General features: G+C 40.4%; 1 protein-coding gene across 5 annotated transcripts in view; it reads left to right on the top strand.

The window, feature by feature from the left end:
- The window catches only part of DOT1L (DOT1 like histone lysine methyltransferase), a 74,085-nt gene that overhangs the window by 42,179 nt on the left and 12,471 nt on the right, over positions 1-19,435 (top strand). For 4 of the 5 annotated variants that reach the window (XM_084302766.1, XM_084302763.1, XM_084302762.1 and 1 more), the window contains exons 11-26: positions 1,742-1,848; positions 2,659-2,700; positions 4,045-4,128; positions 4,823-5,057; positions 5,459-5,572; positions 6,845-6,936; positions 9,845-9,946; positions 10,459-10,596; positions 11,263-11,388; positions 12,192-12,673; positions 12,925-13,048; positions 13,847-13,993; positions 15,086-15,212; positions 16,639-17,252; positions 17,947-18,152; positions 18,923-18,987. In XM_084302766.1, the coding sequence (XP_084158892.1) occupies positions 1,742-1,848; positions 2,659-2,700; positions 4,045-4,128; positions 4,823-5,057; positions 5,459-5,572; positions 6,845-6,936; positions 9,845-9,946; positions 10,459-10,596; positions 11,263-11,388; positions 12,192-12,673; positions 12,925-13,048; positions 13,847-13,993; positions 15,086-15,212; positions 16,639-17,252; positions 17,947-18,152; positions 18,923-18,987 (2,805 nt within the window). The remainder of the gene's footprint in view (positions 1-1,741; positions 1,849-2,658; positions 2,701-4,044; positions 4,129-4,822; positions 5,058-5,458; positions 5,573-6,844; positions 6,937-9,844; positions 9,947-10,458; positions 10,597-11,262; positions 11,389-12,191; positions 12,674-12,924; positions 13,049-13,846; positions 13,994-15,085; positions 15,213-16,638; positions 17,253-17,946; positions 18,153-18,922; positions 18,988-19,435) is intronic. The other variant, XM_084302764.1, reaches the window with a different exon arrangement.

Genomic DNA, 19,435 nt, shown 5'->3' with positions numbered 1-19,435 from the left:
TTGCCAATCTTTTGTAGATATGTACATGAAAATAAAACACAGCTGATGTGTGCTGCTGGAGGTCCTCAAACCTCCAGAGAGCTGAGATCCACCTGCCATTTTGCTAATAAGGCAAAGAGCACCTAAGCGAAGTCTGCTTCCTCTTTTATAGCACACTAGAACTAGATGAAATAGGAGAAGGTACTTTGGTGGTTTCCCTTAGGAGATCTGCCTATGTAAATAATTTTTTTTTTCTTTGGCTTATCAAGCCTTTTCTGGCTTCTGACCGTCTTATCTCCCTCTTTTCTAGGTTTGGCAGACTGCAGTTATTAAAAGAGTAGTGAGGAGACTAAGTGGCCAATATACAACACCCTCCCCCCCCCCCCCCCCCCCCCCCCCGATAAACAGCCTGATTATGACTGTCAGTTGGGCCAGCTCCTTACTCTGTTTCAACCTTCATGAATGCTGAAGTTTTATATACTGTTACTTAATGCTTGATGTGAACATTGATACCAAAATTATATAGAAAGAGCTAATTAAGGTTTGTGTGTGTCAGATTGCTTAGCAAAAGAATAGGTAATAGGTTCTGCTAACAGGAAGCTCTTACAAGGATTCAAGAAAAAAAAATCTGAAAAGAAATTACCGTTGTCTGTCCCAAACAATGGGGGAAAATAATGGAAATCAGTTTTAGATCCTAATCCCATTCTGTGACTATACTTTATTTGGGAAATACCAATATCAAACGAATTTGCGTGGGCTGCTCTAGGCCTGGGGCTTGTTCCAGTCTTAATGGATTGTTGTAAATGATGCTTCCAGGGAAATGTCATCCACTTAGAGCTTGTGGCATAAAATGTGCATATCCATCACATGCAGAGAAGGTGATTCACTCTGCTGTGCTACCTTCCTGCTGCTGCCTTAGAAGGCTTTCTGTAATACTTTAATTCAGCTTGTCTTTTTTTTTTTTGTGCCTGAGTATGTCTCATGTTTTCATCTGATATATGAATAATTAAATAAATTTAAATATATAGTGGAAATGATAACCCTTTTGAAAGGAGTCAACCTTTTTTATCAATATACCAATTTTGTCTTAGTTGTATCACCTGGAAAAAGAAATAGAAATGTGGGAAGAGTTGGACAAACAAAAGCAAGTATTAAAATGTGGTTAAAATAGCAACTGATGTTGCTGAATCCTAAACCTTGCTTTTTGACTCCTCTGGGTAATTATTTTCCCTTTAATTAGAAATGTGCCATAATTTCTTGTACAGTCATGCCACTTTAGTGTTCAGTGGTTATGGAAATACTTAGGCACATCCCATACCTATTAATTCTAGGGAACAAAACAAATACAGGCAAGAAAGCAGATTTAAAACATATTTGTCTTCAATCCAAATTTAGTGCAGTTACAGTTTACATGGGTTGGATCTAACAAGATTCTGAACTGGTCCTATCTAATTAAATCCTGCCTGTTATAACAGATGAAAATAGACACGGGAATGTCGCGTTTTTTAAGAAGTTGCACTAGCGCATCATTTTACTCTAGAATGGCTATTCCTGAGCAAATAAAAATTAGATCAACAAGAGAACAAGGAACTGCTTTTTAAACTCACTGCAGCACTTTCTTTTAGGCCATTGCTTTCTGTATGTGAAGCTTAGAGTTTTGTTGTGAGCATGCTTTTACCATTGCATGGCTACTTTCAGCTGGATAGAACTAAGTGGCAAACAGAGCAAGCTCAGGCTCCCTAACTTGACTTTCTTCCTTTAGATATTGGCACTATAATGAGAGTTGTGGAGCTATCACCACTGAAAGGGTCTGTGTCATGGACCGGGAAACCAGTTTCTTACTACCTGCATACTATTGACCGAACCATAGTGAGTATAACTACTGACCAGTTGATCTCTGGCTGCTTCACCTGCTCTGGAATCAGCAAGGAAACTTCAGGCAGTCCTATGGCAGTCTGTTAATTACTTGAAGGTGTATAAATTTACAAGTATAATTCTTTCTCGTGTTCCAGGATAGCAGCTGTGCGTAGTGGTGGTCTTGCACTATAGCTTACACATTAAGCGAAGACTCTGGGGGTCTTTAACTCATCATTTTCCTTTGTGGTGTACAGACTGCCATAGTAATAATGCTCAGTTTTAATTGATCTTTCAGTTGATGTAGAACCAACCAAAGCTCAGTAACAATGCTGATGCATTCGCTGTTTGTTTTTATCTTTTCAGTTATAGAAAGCAAAACCAACCCTGTAGAAACAAACTTTTGTGGAAAAATACTTTATTCCTTTGCTGAGTTTTTTGTGTGCAATACGATACAGTATTTTTTCTCAGTCTGCTTTAGTTCAATAGTGCTTTTGTTAAAGAATATACTAGAGTGCTGATAAATATTTTAGTGGAGTACAGGAGTGAAGTAGCTTCATTGAAAATAGCCTTCTGCTGAGTGGAGATACATTACACGAAGCTTTAAACCAAGGGTAGGCTGTGGTGCAGACGATAAAACCTTGTTGAGGCTTGGATTATGTCCTGCCACACAATGTGTTTGTCTCTAAAAAGAATGAATATAAATGGCTTCTTGATGTAGCTTAGCAGAAGAAAAACAGTTAATTTCTGCATTTGTCTTAAATTATTTTATTCTTATGTATTTTTCTGTTGCGACTTACAGAATGACTATCTTTGTATTTGCAGCTTGAAAACTATTTTTCTAGTCTCAAAAATCCAAAACTCAGGGTAAGTTTCAGATATTTTTTGTACAAAATTCAAAATAATGGGGCAGCCAATCTGAGGACCTTAGTCACTTGTTAAATGTATGGAATTGATAGCAAATTGAGTTTTCTTGATACATAAGGAACATGTGCATGGAGCTAATTGAAGCAAAGCATCATATGCCATCAAGCACTAATACAATAATGTTTAAGAGCTTTATAATAGGTAATTAACGGGCCAACCTCATCGTGTTTTTCCCTTGCCTTGGAGACCTTTAAAGAGCTATTTGTTCATTGAAAAACTGAAGTTTAAGAGGGAAAGGGTAATTTGAATCTGTCCCAGTGTTCAACTGCATGAAAATGAAGCTGAAGTGCACTCTGAGCTTCAACTTTTGGGACTTGCTATTTGAGATGTGAAATGCGTTGTCAGTTGCTGCAGTCTGTACTATCGCGTGTGGAATTAAAATGCCAGAGGATTTTTAAGACTGGGCTTTATCCATGTGAAATAACTGGTGCTGGTATTCTAAGTAATGGAAAGAAGCAAGGACATGCAATTCAAAACTTTAGGAGAAGATTAGTCTTAAAACTGACCAGTGGTACCTTAAGTACAGAATGGCATCTGTGTACTTTTGAACTACCCTGCTTTAAATGGTGAAGCTGTTTAAGTCTGCCATTCATGCAATCTGGTTGATAAATTTCTCAAACTGAAGAGGTGTTGGAGTTGTCCGAATTTTTGTGTAAGTTTAACCTCACGTGGAAGGTACAAGACGGGCTTTTAGTGAGCTGTTTGAAATATCCTGGCCTTAGTGGCTAGTAGAAAATTAAGCTTCAAAATTGCTTTTATGCTGTATTCCATGGACTTGGTTAAAGTTGAATTAGATGATGATTAATGGCTTTGCCATTAAAAAACTTATATGACTTGGAAAGTGATACATGAAATATTGGGGGTATAGGTAAAGATATTGTAATATTTAAAATTTGTGTTATTAAAAAAAACCTTGAAACACTAGTGTATGATCTTGGGGGTAGACTTGGGAGGTGGGGCAGAATAAGGGAAGATGTTGGGGCTTAATATCCTTTCCTTTGTGGCCACATGTTTGAAACCCATTATAGTAGGTAATGCAATGCAAAAGGATGACTTGCACTTAACTTCCTTTTCCGACTGACTGTAGCCTGGAGCAGGGTGAGTGTTTTTCCCCAGCTGGTAACAAAGTTGTTTTTCTTTATTTTTTTTTTTTTTAAATTTGGCTTTGTATGATATGAATACTTACACCTAGCTCTCTTAGAAGACTAAGTCAGGAAATGCAGGGATCTGTATTAGTGCAAAATATAAGAACAAATTTTTAAATTGTGTAAAATATTTGTTCAGGAGGAACAAGAGGCAGCTAGACGTCGTCAACAACGAGAAAATAAGAGCAACACAACTACTCCAACGAAGGTTCAAGAAAATAAGGTGACTGTCCAGCATTTTTTGTAGAGTAAATACGTTTTCTCTTGAGCTTTAAATGAATTCATAATCTGTCAGGAAAAGCCTGATTCTGTGGGAAGACTGTTTGTTCCGAGTATATAAACTGGTATTGCTGTTGCTGTGGACAAAAATATGATTGAGTGACACTTGGGAATTGCACCAATAATTCTGGAAAAAAAGTATTGCAAGATGAACAGAAGAGTTGGTTGACCACCCTCGCATTGGCTTGCAGAGCTTTCCCTGAGTCATAAACCCTTGAATGGAATTCAGAGTGTGCTGAGTCTCTTGCAAAGACTTCCTTTCTCCTTCAGTTGCATGGCACTATTAGAGATGCAGCAACTGCTCATGCACAAAAACATAAAGTGTTGAATGTACTTTGACTTTTTAATTAAATTTAGTTGAAGAATATAGTCAATAGAGAAGGTATAATCAGCTTTTCTTAGACAACAGACCTCTTTCTCCGTAATGAGTAGGTCCAGAAGGGAATTAGCACAACTTGGGTGCTGGGGACAGCTCTAATCCCAAGCCAGTCTATTTCATTGGCAAGTTATTTAACCGCAATGCATTGGTTTACTTTAATAACTTTGTTTAATAGCTTTATAAGTGCATGCTTAAAGTAAAGGCTGCATATGTAGGTAGAAAAGACTAAAGTGCTTTTGGCTTTTAAAAAATCTCTTAGGATTCTGGTGCTGAAGAAGAAAAAGCTGGGGCAAATTCTGTTAAAAAGCCATCTCCCTCGAAAGCACGGAAGAAAAAGCTAAGTAAAAAAGGAAGGAAAATGGCAGGCAGGAAACGAGGACGTCCCAAGAAAATGAACACTGCAAATACAGAGCGCAAGACTAAGAAGAACCAAACTGCACTAGAACTTCTGCATGCTCAAACTGTTTCACAGACATCTTCATCCTCTCCTCAGGGTGAGTTCAAAGCAGGCGTTAGGAGAAGCCCTTCCCTGCCATGTGAGTACAGATAAGGATCTGAGGCTCTGAATGAAAGCAGGGAGGTCATTCTTGCTTTAGTGCTGGGTTTAGTTTGGTTTTGTGCCATAACTTCTTCCTTACCACCAAAGCAAAACTCTCCTGGAGGGGGTGGTGTGCCTCTGTGAGGTGATGGTGATTGAAAATGTCTATAGCTATTTGACCAGGAGCTGGAGCTGTGCTGTGGTTGACAGCTTGTCTTTGTTTGTCTTTGTGGCTCCTCTTCTAAAGATAAGCTGTAGATGCCCGTCCAAACATTTTAAGTAACATGCCTTTGAATAATAAAGCCTTTTGTGCCCTTGCCAGAAACAATGAAAGGTTATCTTTTTGTCTCTCTTCAGATGCATACAAGTCACCTCATAGTCCGTATTACCAACTACCTCCTAAAGTGCAACGGCATTCATCTAACCAGCTACTGGTGACACCTACCCCCCCTGCACTACAAAAGCTGCTAGGTATGGCTGTAATATTGTCACAGTGTTCATGATGGGGATTTTTCCTTTGACATTTCTAAGCATATGCTAAATTGAATGGCTGTTAATAGACAGCCACTGTGGAAAGCTGCATATTGGGGGCCAACTTGCTGCTGAAGTTGATGTCTTGGTCTGTGTTTTTGATGTTATTTAGCTCTCATTTGGCACAAATGGGAAGAAATGGATTTAGCAGGAATCCAAAATAACTGTAAATGGAAATGGCTAGTCCAGAAATAACTTCATTTTAAATGAAACCATTCTTTTATTCTTAAGCAATACAGTCTTGGACAACAACACTCCATTTTCCCTGTGAAACTTACAGCAAAGTCAAACAGTAATGAGATTGTCAGAGTGTTTTTTTTTTTTTTGGGGGGGGTCACAAAGGTGATTTAAAGAAAACCTTGGGTGTTGTTCCCCCTTGATCCTTTCTACTGTAATGTTTCCTTCTGTTGTACAGGCCTAAGGCATTTGTGATGTCCTTAACTTCTGCTCTCTTCCTGCACTGTGTTGTGGTTGTGAGTGACTTATTGTAGAGAAAGAGAGAAAAGGAGTGAGTTGGGTGTTTCCTGGGGAGCGGTGAGGGGAATTACACTTGTCTGGAGGAAACTTTGCTGCAACAGTCTGTATAATGTCTGTTGCATGTTCTGGTTGCCTGTGATTGCAGCAGACCAGACTTAGTCATGTGGTTGGCTTCATGATGAAAGGACCCCAGGAGGGCTGGGGAGAAAGAAGGTGTTGCATAATAGGAGTAAAAGGAGTGTGAGGGTGAGGAGCAAGTAATCCCTGGAGAGAGAATGAATGTGGGCATGAGCTTGTCATCTCTGTGGGGGCAGGAGGAATACAGCAAGCCCCGTCTAAGGATGCTGGGAGAATGAGTGCTGTGAGCTCAGTGCCCCTTTCGGCTGTTACAGCTAGTCTTGTATTGCTTTTACTGACAGTGCATTAAAAACTGTTCAACTCCTCTTTCATTGTGCAAGCGCAGCATTAGCACCCGTCATCTTCCTCATTTTAGAATGCAGCGTCATGACTGTCACTGGATTACCTATTAAAGATAGCTAATGGATCCAAGAGTTTGGTTTGCACCAGAAGACTTTTTCAGCATGCTTTAAATTGATCCTTAATGGCTTGGTTTGCCTGAGAATCCAAACAAAAAGGAAGTGAGAGCAAGGGTGGGAGGTCAAGGGAGCAAGCAGTCTTTTGGAGCATTGCACTTTCTCTCACTTGAAATATATCATCTCCTTGTTTCTTTTGCAGACTCTTTTAAGATCCAGTACATGCAGTTCATGGCATACATGAAAACTCCTCAGTATAAAGCAAGTCTGCAACAGTTACTGGAGCAGGAAAAGGTAGGTGTCTTTTGTCGTTTCTAAACAAAATTGCCAGCCAACCAGATACCTTAGTTGTGGGGGGAAAAAAGGTGGAGATTGGAATTGTGTGCACTTGAACACCAGTACTGCACCAGGCCAATTATAGAGACTCTACCAAAGTAATAATTAGACTGAATGATTGTATGTGGGGATTTTATTGCTAACTTGGTCAGTCTTGACATGTTTGAATTTCCTATCTGCAGACTGGGAAAATGTACCATCTCTCTTCCCTATGGTGCCCCCCAACCTGAGAGGGCTCACTTCAGTGTTTCTGTTTCTTCTATTTTGACGTGAAGCTGTGTGCATAAATGCAGGAAGCTGGTGTCTTGAACCCTCTCCTTTTCTCCTACTTGGGATTGGCAGCTGCTTTTCTTCTCTAAATGTCTCATGGGTCACAGGAGAAAGAGGTGGTGGTCAACTTTTCCAGCAGTATGCACTGCCTGAATACTCCTGCCCTCCCCTTAGATGAGCTTCCCTGCGTAGATGCATCCTGTGATTTGCCAGTAGAACTGCCCCGAGATAATTAAATTGTGCTTAATCTAGCTGAAGGTTGTAGCAGCTCTGTGTAAGGGTTGCTTTAAAAAAAAAAAGGGGGGGAGGGGGCGGGGAGGGCAGATGAGGGGGAGGAGAACCACAAACTAATTCTCTGAAGTTAAATTTTCTTGTTTTTGACAGCTTTGTCTTTTCCCACTGTAGGAAAGCCTAAAACAAAATCTGAATACTCTAGCATCAAGATGGTTCATTAGACTTGCAACAGATTGAAGTATGGGATTAAAAAATCTGTTGTATAAATGATTTAAGGGTGCTTCAGTCCATTTATCAGTGTTGATAGTCTTAATACACTAAGATTACATGGGTGGACAAAGTGTAAATTTACAAAAATGTGAGTTGAAGTACACGGAAAGGCAAAGGAAATACTGCAGCTGTGAAGTGTGTGGTGTTTTTCTTTGCTGTGGAGCCATCTTTCCAGCAGAGGGAGGAGATTTACTGCTTAAACACCTTTTCTTCTTGTATTGCCTTACCTCAGTTTTAATTGCTTTATAAATTAGTCCCAATGAAAGAGACTATGCTTGCTACTTATGTGGAGGAACATTTCCCCATAGAGCTCAACTATAACCTTTAATATCTGGTCAATTCCTGCTTTTGGTAGCTCCCATGGAAGATTTCCTTGCCTGTGAGGGCTTTCTGAAAGTGCCAGCATAAAGCTGATTTGTTTTGTGGGATTTCCCGTAACGGGAACTCTTTTTCCAGATGAGAGAGCTTAACTTGTGCTACCTCATTCGTTACTAAGAATGGGCTGATGCTGGTGTGCTGTTCATGCAGCCTTTTTTTCTTATGGTTGTTCCCATTTGTTTTCGTAGTCAAACAGCACTTTGAAATTCCTTTTTTTTTTCCCCTGAAATAACATTTTTTACTACTGTGTTTGTTGTCAGAAAAGTCGGCATAAATTTGATGTAGCTTCTTGCACAGAAAATAGAATGAAGAACGATGGTGCACAAATATTGTGCTGTATGCTGGAAGCATAATTTGAGTGTGGAAAAGCAATCACCTCATAGTGGTGTCTGACAGCTGTTTCATACCTTGACATTGAAATGAGAAATTCAGTGTGAAAAGATTTTTTTTAATGGAGTGTTATACTGAGCAAGGCTAGTTAAACTGCACAAAAGCAGAAGCAGAACTCTTCTGGATGAGGTGCTGTTGTATATGCTATTTAATAACTCCCTCTAATGTGAGGTGTTTTTTAAGTACAATAAAAACGTTTAGATAATACAGTTTTAAAATAAACAAGATGCTGTGAGCTGCTAGTTCACTTGGAGTACCCTTAGATGGAGCTGTCAGCTCTTCCACTGCTTGTAAAGGATGAATGAAATGGCTGATGTTGAAAGCATAAACCACTTTTTCAGCATCACCTGTGACAGGCAGTTTAGCTTTGCAGTGACTCAACTGTTTTCCCAAGTCATTGGCGTGAATAGCAATATGAGCTGTGTGGCAGGGCCACTGTGTTTTTCACATGTACTGGACCTGCCAGCACTGCAGCTTCACTTCATTAACGGACTGCTTGGAAGATCAAGGCATTTATTTTGCTCTTGTTCTCAACTTTTTCTGGGGTGACAGCTCAGTTTCTTCATGGTTCCTGTTTGATTTCAGCAGAAAAAGTTGGAGAAAAGTGTCATCTCCAGAACTTTTTATTCTCCCTTCACTCATCTTCCAGTTTGGAACTGAAAAAAATGATAGTCCAGTTCTTGCACTTTGCTGCCTGCATGGTGCGTGACCATGAAACGAGTAAGCAAGTATCTAGTTAAGGAATGTAATGGGCAGGAAATGTTCTGCCATTGGAAGGGCTGGGTGGCCTGCCGAAGTAATTTTGGCATTGGAAGAAGTACAAGTGGCTTGGCTTATTTATGACTTTCCTCCCACGTCCCTCACAGTGTATTTTCATTTACTGAGTGCCTTCCATGAGACATGGGTATTGTGTAAGAAAATTCTCAATTGGGGCTCTGGAGATTCAGGTTCTGTTCCCATTTTAGTAACAGGTATCATACAGATAATCTTTTCCAGTTCCATTTCTGCTCTGTAGGATGTAATTATTACTACTTCTTTACAATGTACTAGGAGGATAAAAATGAATTTAAGACTGTCCAGATTATATCTTACCATATAGCAAAAGAAACTACCCAAAATCTCTTTTCAACCTACTGAGCTTCACCAAAGTGTTCAATACTAATAAAAACAGTGTCATAGAAGTATGAGAGCTGGATTTTTTCATAGGTTTCTACTCTGAGCTCAGTCACACCCAACTTGCTGTACAAACTAGATGTAAACATCTTAACAAGAGGGATTGTGCTGCAGTTGATGCTAAATATATATTGTCTCTTCCCCCTTCCAGGAGAAGAATGCACAGCTACTGGGGACAGCACAGCAGTTATTCACCCACTGCCAGGCACAGAAAGAGGAAATTAAACGTCTTTTTCAACAGAAACTTGATGAGGTAGCTACCCTGGTCTGCTGGAAGTGTGTGCTTGTTCGTCATCTGCAAGCAAATGCTTTTGATTAAAAATGAGCATGTCTAGAGTAGTCTCAAAGTAGTCTCCTTTTTGTAGTAGATCATGTTAAATCACACAGAATCTTTCAATATTTGATTAGGTTTCATTTTCATTGTTGAAATTGTTGTGTGATACTGTATCCAAGAGAAGGGGGTGACAGATCACAGCACTGTGGTATTTTATTAAAGGATACACCCACAGCTAGTTGAACAAACTCTGCATTACAAATACAAGTTTGGACTCATAGAAGGAAACATGGTAGCTCTACAGTTGTTCTGGCTGGCAAGAGCAACTTCTGTATCTCCTAGTGATGATGAAGTGCTTTGGAGAATGTCGGGGGGCTTTCTGGAAGCTGCAGAAGTTCTGCAGTCTTTCTTTTGAATGTGACAGTTGTCTGGAATTAGTGTGTCAAGACCTTACTGAATGATCTCTTTCCCTTTTACCCTCCATGTTGTAGTTGGGAGTTAAGGCGCTGACATACAATGACCTGATTCAGGCTCAGAAGGAAATCTCTGCTCACAATCAGCAACTGAAAGAACAGACAAAACAGCTGGAGAAGGATAACAGCGAACTCAGGAACCAGAGCTTACAGCTGGTGCGTACAATGCTTGTATTTGAGTAGCATAGTGATGCTCCCATCCGTGTAAGGAGGACAGATCGTGAGCTGAGGGCTGCCCCCCTCTCTAGGTATCTTAATGAATAATAATAATTAAAAAACAAACAAACAAACAAAACAAAAAACAAAAAAACACTCCAGCTGCTATAGCTTCTCTGTAACTGAGAAGAATTTCTGGAAAAGAATGCAGGTGGTACTTCTTGGAAACCTTTTTTTAATCATAACCAGATGCTGAGGTAGCAGTTTGCTGGCCTCATCTGTGTCCCTTAAACAGCTGCACAGCTGTATGTGGGCTTGTCACTTTATCTGGATCTCTGGCAAAAAAAAGTGTGTACAGCACTTGCTTTGTAGTACCCATAACTTCTGTTTTTAATCTCAGTAACTCAAACTGTAAGGTTAGGCAAGGGAATGGAAGTTGTTAGTGAGGCTGGGTGCTAACAGTATATTAAGAAGGAACCAGGCCACCTCCTCCCCCATTAGACAGGGACTACAGGACCCTTTTGTGGTGGTATTTTGCTTAAGCTGAGAGGATAAGAAGTTGCTTGCAGATATCCAGATGAAAGGTGCATGCCTTTCACCGTGTACCTTGAGTGGTGTGAAAAGTTGAAAGTTGTCTTTTGATCTGTTTATCTCATGTCTTTGCAGCTTAAAGCACGCTGTGAAGAACTTAAGCTGGATTGGTCAACATTGTCACTGGAGAACTTGCTGAAAGAGAAGCAGGCGCTGAAGAATCAGATTTCTGAGAAACAAAAGCACTGTTTGGAACTGCAGGTACAGAGCAAGAAACAACTTTAGAGTCACCAACACAAGGTAGCTCCTGGACAAGGGGCCATTTCAGAGTACTTGACTAAATAGGATACTAAGGGATAAGCTAGGTGTTTTTTTTTTCTGGAGATCAATCTGTTTGTTGGGGGAGGGGAGTGTCTGTTAGTAAGCTTGAAGAATATGAACGTAGATGACTTTTAAGGAAAGCATATTCTATGACCTGATTCCCTGGTAATGCTGTGGAAGAAGGAATCATGATTTATCATTACACATTATTTAAAAAGCATGACTGGCTTTAAAAAAAAAAAAAGTCTTGCTCGTTAACATAATATGTGGCTTCATGGTAATGTCGCCTTTGTGCTCTGAAGTCTCAGTTCAGGAATCAGATCCCACAGAATGACACCACAATGAAAAAGAAATGAAACTTCTGTGACTGAAGAACTTTTTCTTCCTTGTGAAGTTAGTTCTAAAGCTAATCCAGCCTTTTTACTGGATGCCTAGGCAGGGATTGACCTTTTCCATCAATGACTGACAATATTGAGTTACTCCGTATTCTGTATAGACATTGAGGATATTTTACATTTGATTCCAAAATGAAAAAGGTGTTTTCTAAGCATGTGAGCCATTCCTCTTGCCTTCACGTTGTGGTCTCAAACTTGTAATAGCACGTTGAAATTTGTTCCTCAAATTGTGGGTCACTTGTTTTTTATTCCCAGAAATGGGGTCAGTTCTGATAAGCATATCGAGGCAAAACTCCATAATGTAATAGAAGTGTGGTCTTTAATCATTGTCCTCCTCTTCATTTAAAGATCAGCATTGTGGAACTTGAGAAAAGTCAAAGACAGCAGGAGCTAATGCAGCTGAAATCATACACGCCGTCTGATGAGTCATTGTCAGTACAGCTACGCAATAAAAACCATTTGAGCCGTGATCCTGAGGCTGATCACAACAGGTTCCAACTGGAGCTTGAATGCTCTAAATTTCCTATGCCCCCCATCAATGGCATGAGCCCTGAACTGTCCATGAATGGCCATGCTACTCCCTATGAAATCCATAACACTTTTAGCAGGCCGTCCTCGAAGCAGAACACCCCTCAGTACACGACTTCTCACCTGGACCAAGAAATAGTACCTTGTACCCCAAACCACAGCAGCAGACAGAAAGCAGACAAGATGACGAGCTTGTCCTTACCTGATTATACCAGGTTTTCCCCAGCTAAAATAGCACTAAGGAGACACTTGAATCAAGACCATGCAGTCAACGGAAAAGCAACAACTAATGAGATACAGAGGTGAGCATGATCATTTCCTAGGTTGTGAATGGATGGGTTTGTTTATTTTAATAAGTGTTTTATTTGTATTGTGGAAAAATGTTTTTAAAAGTCGAGTTTTAAGTACTTAAAAGTTTTGTCTCAGCAAAACCTGCAGTGCTAGCTGATCAGGTAAATAAAGTGGTATGGTATCTGGAGTTTGGTATGGGAATTCCTGGCAAAACAAAAGTATTTAGATTTGTATTCTAATGATCCTACATCTCTGTTCACAGAGCTGACCACGTCAAAGAGAATGGCCTTACGTATCCAAGCCCTGGTATTTCAAATGGCATAAAGCTGAGTCCTCAGGAAACTCGGCCCTCTTCCCCAGCGGCCTTACCAATTGCAGGCGAGAAGGTAAAAGATTTGCTTTTGCTTGAATTCAGACTTTACACCTTGTAGAACAAAAAGTTGGCCAGACTAGGAGAAGCAGATGTGCTTGGTCAACTTGGCATGGAAAATAATATAAATTACAGTAGGTGTGGTGCAATAAAAAAGAGGAACTGGCTAGAGGAAGAGAGAATACGGTGCTCGTGAAAGGCATGCTTACCTTTGAGTCACTGGTTTGCATGTGAACTGTGCCAGTAATGCAGTAGGACTTCTTTTTGACCTGGTGTGAGTGTACTTTGACTTGAAAACTAAACTTCTTTTGTATTAAAAAAAAAAAAAATAAAATAATAAATTGTCCACATTGGTTCTGCCATGAATCCTATTGGTGCTCATTTCAGAGCAAGCAGGTGCCCTCCCACAGGAGGTTACCATGGAAAAATTTCTGGCTACTCCATCTTCTGTGTACAGAGGACCTCAAGATACAAACTCTGTTAGATGAGTGTTTTTCACAGAGCTGTAACAAAGACACTAAGAAATGAGCTCACCTCAGATATCTTTTTTCTTATGCTTAGGGGCAGTAGGAGCTTTAATTTATGTATTTCTGTGCCGTTGGATGTTGCTGTCCCAGTAGACTGATGTTGGTAACAAAGCTGCTCCATGCATGCCCTGTTTTTGCTATATAGTTGTCACTCTGAATCATGTAATTCTCAACATGAGGAAAAAAAAAAAAGACAAAATCTAAATGAGCAAGTTACCGTTAGTTTAGGATGTCTTTTCAGTAATAGTTTGCAGTTGAGAACATTACTTTCTCTTTTGCATTTACAGGGTTTAAGAGAGAGAACCTCTGTGAGTAATGGAGAAACTATCACCAGCCTACCTATCAGTATTCCTCTCAGCACAGTGCAGCCCAATAAACTCCCTGTTAGTATCCCTCTGGCCAGCGTAGTCCTACCTAGCCGTGTTGAGAAGGTGGTGAGTAAGGGATCATCAACACTTTCCATGCCTAACTAAAATCACATTGAGCAGTAATGGGGTGCTGTACACCAGAATCCATAGTGGGCTGCTAACCTTGAATGTCTAGTGCTTCGGGGGAGGCTGCTGTTGGGATGCATCCTCTTGTGTCTTAGTCGTGCTCTAGATTTTTGCTCCTGTGTCTGTGGTGGTGTTTCAGCCAGGAAGGAAAATAAAGTGCATGCCTCTAGAGGTCATAGGCTGAATGTTTGGCTTGGTGGAAAAGGTGCAGCATCTGAGAGTTTATGGCGCCGGGAGCCAAGGATCCCATATGTCAACTTGTTCTTTGCCCTTGTCTTGTTGCATTACACTGGGAACCAAATTCTGCCTCAGCTTGGTCATTGATAAATTGTTGATCTTTGTGTGCTAACTGTGTGGGATAAACCTGAACAGTACCTTTATGTTGTAATTGCTACTGTGAGAGTGACTGTTCTGTAGCTGACTTCTCAGGTATTCAGTAGAGAACCTTTGGGGCTATCTCTCTGAAATCCTGATAAGCTCATTCTACTTTCAGCGGCAGAGAAGTTTCAAAATGACTGGTCTGGTTTCTCACAAACGTTTGTCATTGTTTATTCAGCCTATCATTTCACAAACGTTGTGCCTGCTTTCAGGAAAACACCACCCTCAGACATTGTACCAAAGAACATAGTCTAATGTGTTTCATGTTCAGTTTGGGGTAGTTTGGAGCTTTGTGTGTATAGGCTTGGGGACGTGATACAAACATTTGTTTTCTTTCTGCCTGTAAACAGTGGGTTGAGGCATTTGCTCTCTGATCACAGTGCAGTTGTGCATCTAAACCTTCTGGAACAATGAGTCTGTTCTCTAACTGGATGGTATCAGGCGTGTGCTAGATAACTATCACAGTGTAATCACTACTCAGTTTTGTCCCCTATGCTGATCTATGTTTTTTTTGAAAACGAGATAAATCTAAGACATTTAGGAAGTAGAACCTCTAATCTCTAATCTACTAATGCGTGTGATTTTTTTTTTTGTTCTAACTAGTGACTTTTGAGTATACTTCTTGTACTAATATGCCTCTTTCTGTCCCCACAGAGAAGCACACCTAGCCCAGTTCATCAGAACAGAGACTCATCAACACTTGAAAAGCAAATTGGTGCTAGTTCTCATAATGGTGTAAGCAGTGCTGCTGGAAACAAGCCACTGGCTTTGGCTACCTCAGGTAACGGCCTCATCTATGTGAAGGTGTGCTGTCTCATCTTGACAGCGTCCACAAATGCATGTGTCTGAGTTTTTTCTGAGCGCTTCTCAGGTCATTCAGAAGAGTAGAGTGCTACGTAAATGTGTGTTTTGTAATGAGAGCAAAGAATCAGAGGTGGTGATGTTCTGAGACTGTCAAAACTGTGCCTACAGCCTGGATACATTTTAGTACAGAGTATTAGTTTGACCTGTTTTTATCTGAACTGCAGCACCTTGCAGTTTAAGTAAGTAGTTGGTTTTGTAAACTCTCCTAAGTGGATTAAGATCTCTACAGTGTTGCAAACCAGCAAAGTGCTTACCATACTATGAACTGATCTGGCTTTAAAAATTTTATTTTGAAGGATGGTGGAGTTTTGTTTTGTTTTGTTTTTTTTTAATAGCAGAATTAATTTCTTTAAGCAAGTCACAATGGTGTCTTATGAGCATTTGTAAAGGCACGAGTATCTGGGTAGGAAGAAATGTCAATAAGGGAGAGAATAGGGGTACCTTTAAGTACAGACATTGCTTCTGAACTCATTCATCTGTTGAAATTGTGGCTTTTAGCTGTTCAGAATATGGGAATGTTGTGGACTGGGAAAAGTAGGTTCTGGTATACAGAAGCTGTTCTACAGCTGATCCCTCATCAGAGTGCATTTGTTCTTAATGTTTGTCACCTTGAGGGGCTTCTGTTGTTTCTAGCATCTGTTTTGCAAAGAAGGGCTTGGCTGCAATTTTCTATAAAACAAAAGAAATGTTTAAAAATAATAATTTTTAAAAAAGTAAAATAGTACTGTATTCCCTTCCACCCCTTTCATTTAGGCAGCCCAGAGGCAAGGCCTTACGAGAGCACTAAACCCATTTATGATATGCCATGACAAATACTTAATCCCCTTTCCAAGCTTCTTCCCACGTGGCATTCTTCTGCCACAATTTCTTTGAAGATCCCCTGTCGCTTCCTAAGCCACAGCCTTTTGTCTAATTTTGAGTAGGAGATGGGCTGTATAGATGACAGTCCCTTCTTTTTTTGAGGAAGAAATGGACTGAAATTGCTGATCTTATTTCCTTGATGATAGGAAGGAGTTGAGAGTAGAGGAGCCCTGATTTCAGAAGGTGTAGAAATTCAAAAGAAACTTTGACATGAGTTCCGTTTAAACACCATATAACACATGAATTTTCCTGAATTGGGAAAAAGAGTAGTGAAAATAATTAACATCTAACTGGAACCATCAGCACACAGAGCCATCTCAACTGCACAATGTAAAAAGCAGCTGCGCAGTTTCCCATGTAGTACACGGCTGCTGGCTGATCAAACATGGGTAGAGCTGAATCTACTCCCAGCCATCCCAGAAATCTAGCACTGTGAACTATCACTCAGCAGAAGCAATGATGTATACTTTCCCTTTCAACAGGTTTTTCTTACTCTTCTGGCTCCGTGGCAGTCAATGGAAATCTTACAAACAGCCCAGCCCATCTTAACCATAGTGTTGATCAGGCAGCTCTGGACGACTCTGGGAGTCTGTTTAACTCAGTAGGGTCTCGGAGTTCCACTCCACAACATCCTTTGCTAATGATGCAGTCAAGGAACTCTGGGCAAAACTCCCCTGCTCACCAGCACTCAACAAGCCCCAGGTTAAATGGCACCTCCCAGAGCCTGGTAGGGGTATTGCAATATGCAGATGCTCAGAAGATGTTTGCCGAAGGAACAAAGGGGGATCTTCAGTCTGATGCAGCGTTTTCAGATCCTGAGAACGAGGCCAAGAGAAGAATCATCTTTACAATCTCTCCTAATACAGGACATGTAAAACAATCCCCTTCCAACAAGCACAGTCCTCTGCCCGCGAGCGCTCGGCTGGACTGCGGCCAAGCACACGCGCAGGATGGGAAGAAGCGAGGCCGGCGGAAGAGATCCTCTACTGGGAATCTCAGCGGGAACTCCGGGGTCTCCCCTAAACGTAAATCCTTACCCACTATGTCTGGACTCTTTACTCAACCATCAGGTTCACCGCTGAATATCAACTCCATGGTAAGGGCAAAAGAGAAGGGCCTGGGAAATCTCTTTGAATTAGAAATAAGCTTCCACTGCTTTATTATTTGGCATACCCTCAGGTTGTCACAGTACTAGTAGCTAAAATTGGAGTGTAGACCCTTTGTGGAAATGGCCCATCTGGGAGACAAGAGAATTGCTGAAAGCTGGTGAACTGTTTTAGAATAGGTAGAACATCTCAGAGTTCTTTCTGTCAGAGCATTAAAAAATAAAAATAATTTATTCTCTTACGACAAAGTTTGTTTTCTCAATGAAGTTGATTTTTTTTAGTCTATAGATTAAATATTTTGAATATAGTTTAAGCTAAGATTGACTAAATAGTTTGAGTGCCAGAAGCATATGGCATTCTCACATTAATAAGCCAGCTATACAAGTTGTGTTCATGTGATCCTGCCGTGGTAGTTTGAAAAGAAATGTGATTGTCCCATGTCTTCATTTCTGTGTTAAAACATAAAATCAAATAATGAGAGTATTTTTCCAAGTTACATTAAAGCTTTCATCCAGGGCGCTCTAGTGCAAGATGCTGGAGTATAACAATGGCAGTGCTAAACAAGCAGCTGTTGGCCTATCCTAAAGCTGAGCAAGTTAAGCCCGCTCTTGATATTCTTAACAAGATGCCTTGTTTCTAAAGGGATACTCTCATCCATAACTGCTTTCTTTCCTTCTTGCCCAGGTCAATAACATTAACCAGCCTTTAGAAATAACAGCCATTTCCTCTCCTGAAAACTCCCTGAAGAACTCTCCTGTTCCTTACCAGGACAATGACCAGCCCCCGGTATTGAAAAAGGAAAAGCCCCTCATTCAGACCAACGGCGTTCATTACTCTCCCCTAACATCAGATGAAGAGCAGGGATCTGAAGATGAGCACAATAGCACCAGGTGAATATGCAGGCACCGGTTTCAGGATGAGATTTCTTGGGAAGCCAATAAGGGTGCAATAAACAGGAGAGGTGTGTTAAGCTGTCTTTGTTCCCTTTGCTTGGAGACTGATTCCATTATGCCAAGCCTCTTGTGAGACTGAAATTGTGAATAGGGAAGGTTTTTTGGCAGCAGTACTTGAATGTGGGAATCTATTCTTCTTGCTGTGTTTGCAAGGCTGACAGAGTCTGGCCTCTGAAAGAGTTATTGTAGAAACTTTCTTTTTACTGTGTTGCTTGCAGGAGTATTGAGGCCAAGTGTGTAATTTTAAACTAAGAATCCATCTCCCTCTCGCTCCCAGTTTCAGTTTGATTCAAAAATTTTCGCTTCCTACCCCAAACTGATAAGGCGTTACTCTGAAAATGGAGTACTCGCCATTCTTTGCTGACCTGTGAGGTACAATAATTTTGTTCTTGCTCGAGGTGCTGGAAAAAAAAACACTATAGAAATGGGAGCAACAGCCAACGTCTTGTTGTGAAGGAGCAATAATGAAGTTCTCTGAACATGCACTAATTTTGGCAAAGAGCACAAATTCTGTAATAGCTTCTAGTTAGTTCTTGGTGGATTATTCTAGTGCTTTTAAGTTCCTTTAGTAACATGCAGTTTTCTAGGTGACTTGGTTTTATATGCTTTAGTCCACTGTTAAGAAATGAACCTGAGGGAGATATTTAAGGGTAAATGTGCAACAAAAATTGCAGTGAGTGCTATAACCTTTTTATTTTCCCCACTAGAATTGAGAGGAAAATTGCAACAATATCATTGGAAAGCAAATCTCCACAGAAGACTGTTGAAAATGGTAAGTGTATGGAATGTTAATTAGTTGTTTTAATGGTTGGGCTTGGGAATGGGTGTCTGCCGCTGACTGACATTGTTATCAATAGCAGGCCTTTCTGTGCTGTTGAGTAGAGTGCAGTTCTGCCAGGGCTTTGCATCGTAGTAATTAAGACAGGTGGCTGATAATTACAGATCTTGGGTCAGTCTTTTTTGGTCGTTGTAGGTCAGGAAAGATTTGACCAGTTTTTCCACTAAGTCAGGGTTTGGGGAGGGATCTGTAGTGCAAAGGCGGAGGAAGGAGTAGATCAGCATTCTCAAACTTTTTCAGAGCATTAAGCCAAATTTGAAGGATTTTTAGGTGATTTGTCAAGTATTTCTGCCTTTGGATCAGAAAGAGAATTAAAGACTGATAAAAAATATGGGTGTTGAAGGAAAAAACAAAACTGTTCTTACTGAGCAGATTCAGTGAA

The sequence above is a fragment of the Netta rufina genome (genome assembly GCF_964035555.1).
Source record: "Netta rufina genome assembly, chromosome: 28".
Lineage (NCBI taxonomy): Eukaryota > Metazoa > Chordata > Aves > Anseriformes > Anatidae > Netta > Netta rufina.
This window is presented reverse-complemented; position numbering and strand designations above follow the sequence as displayed.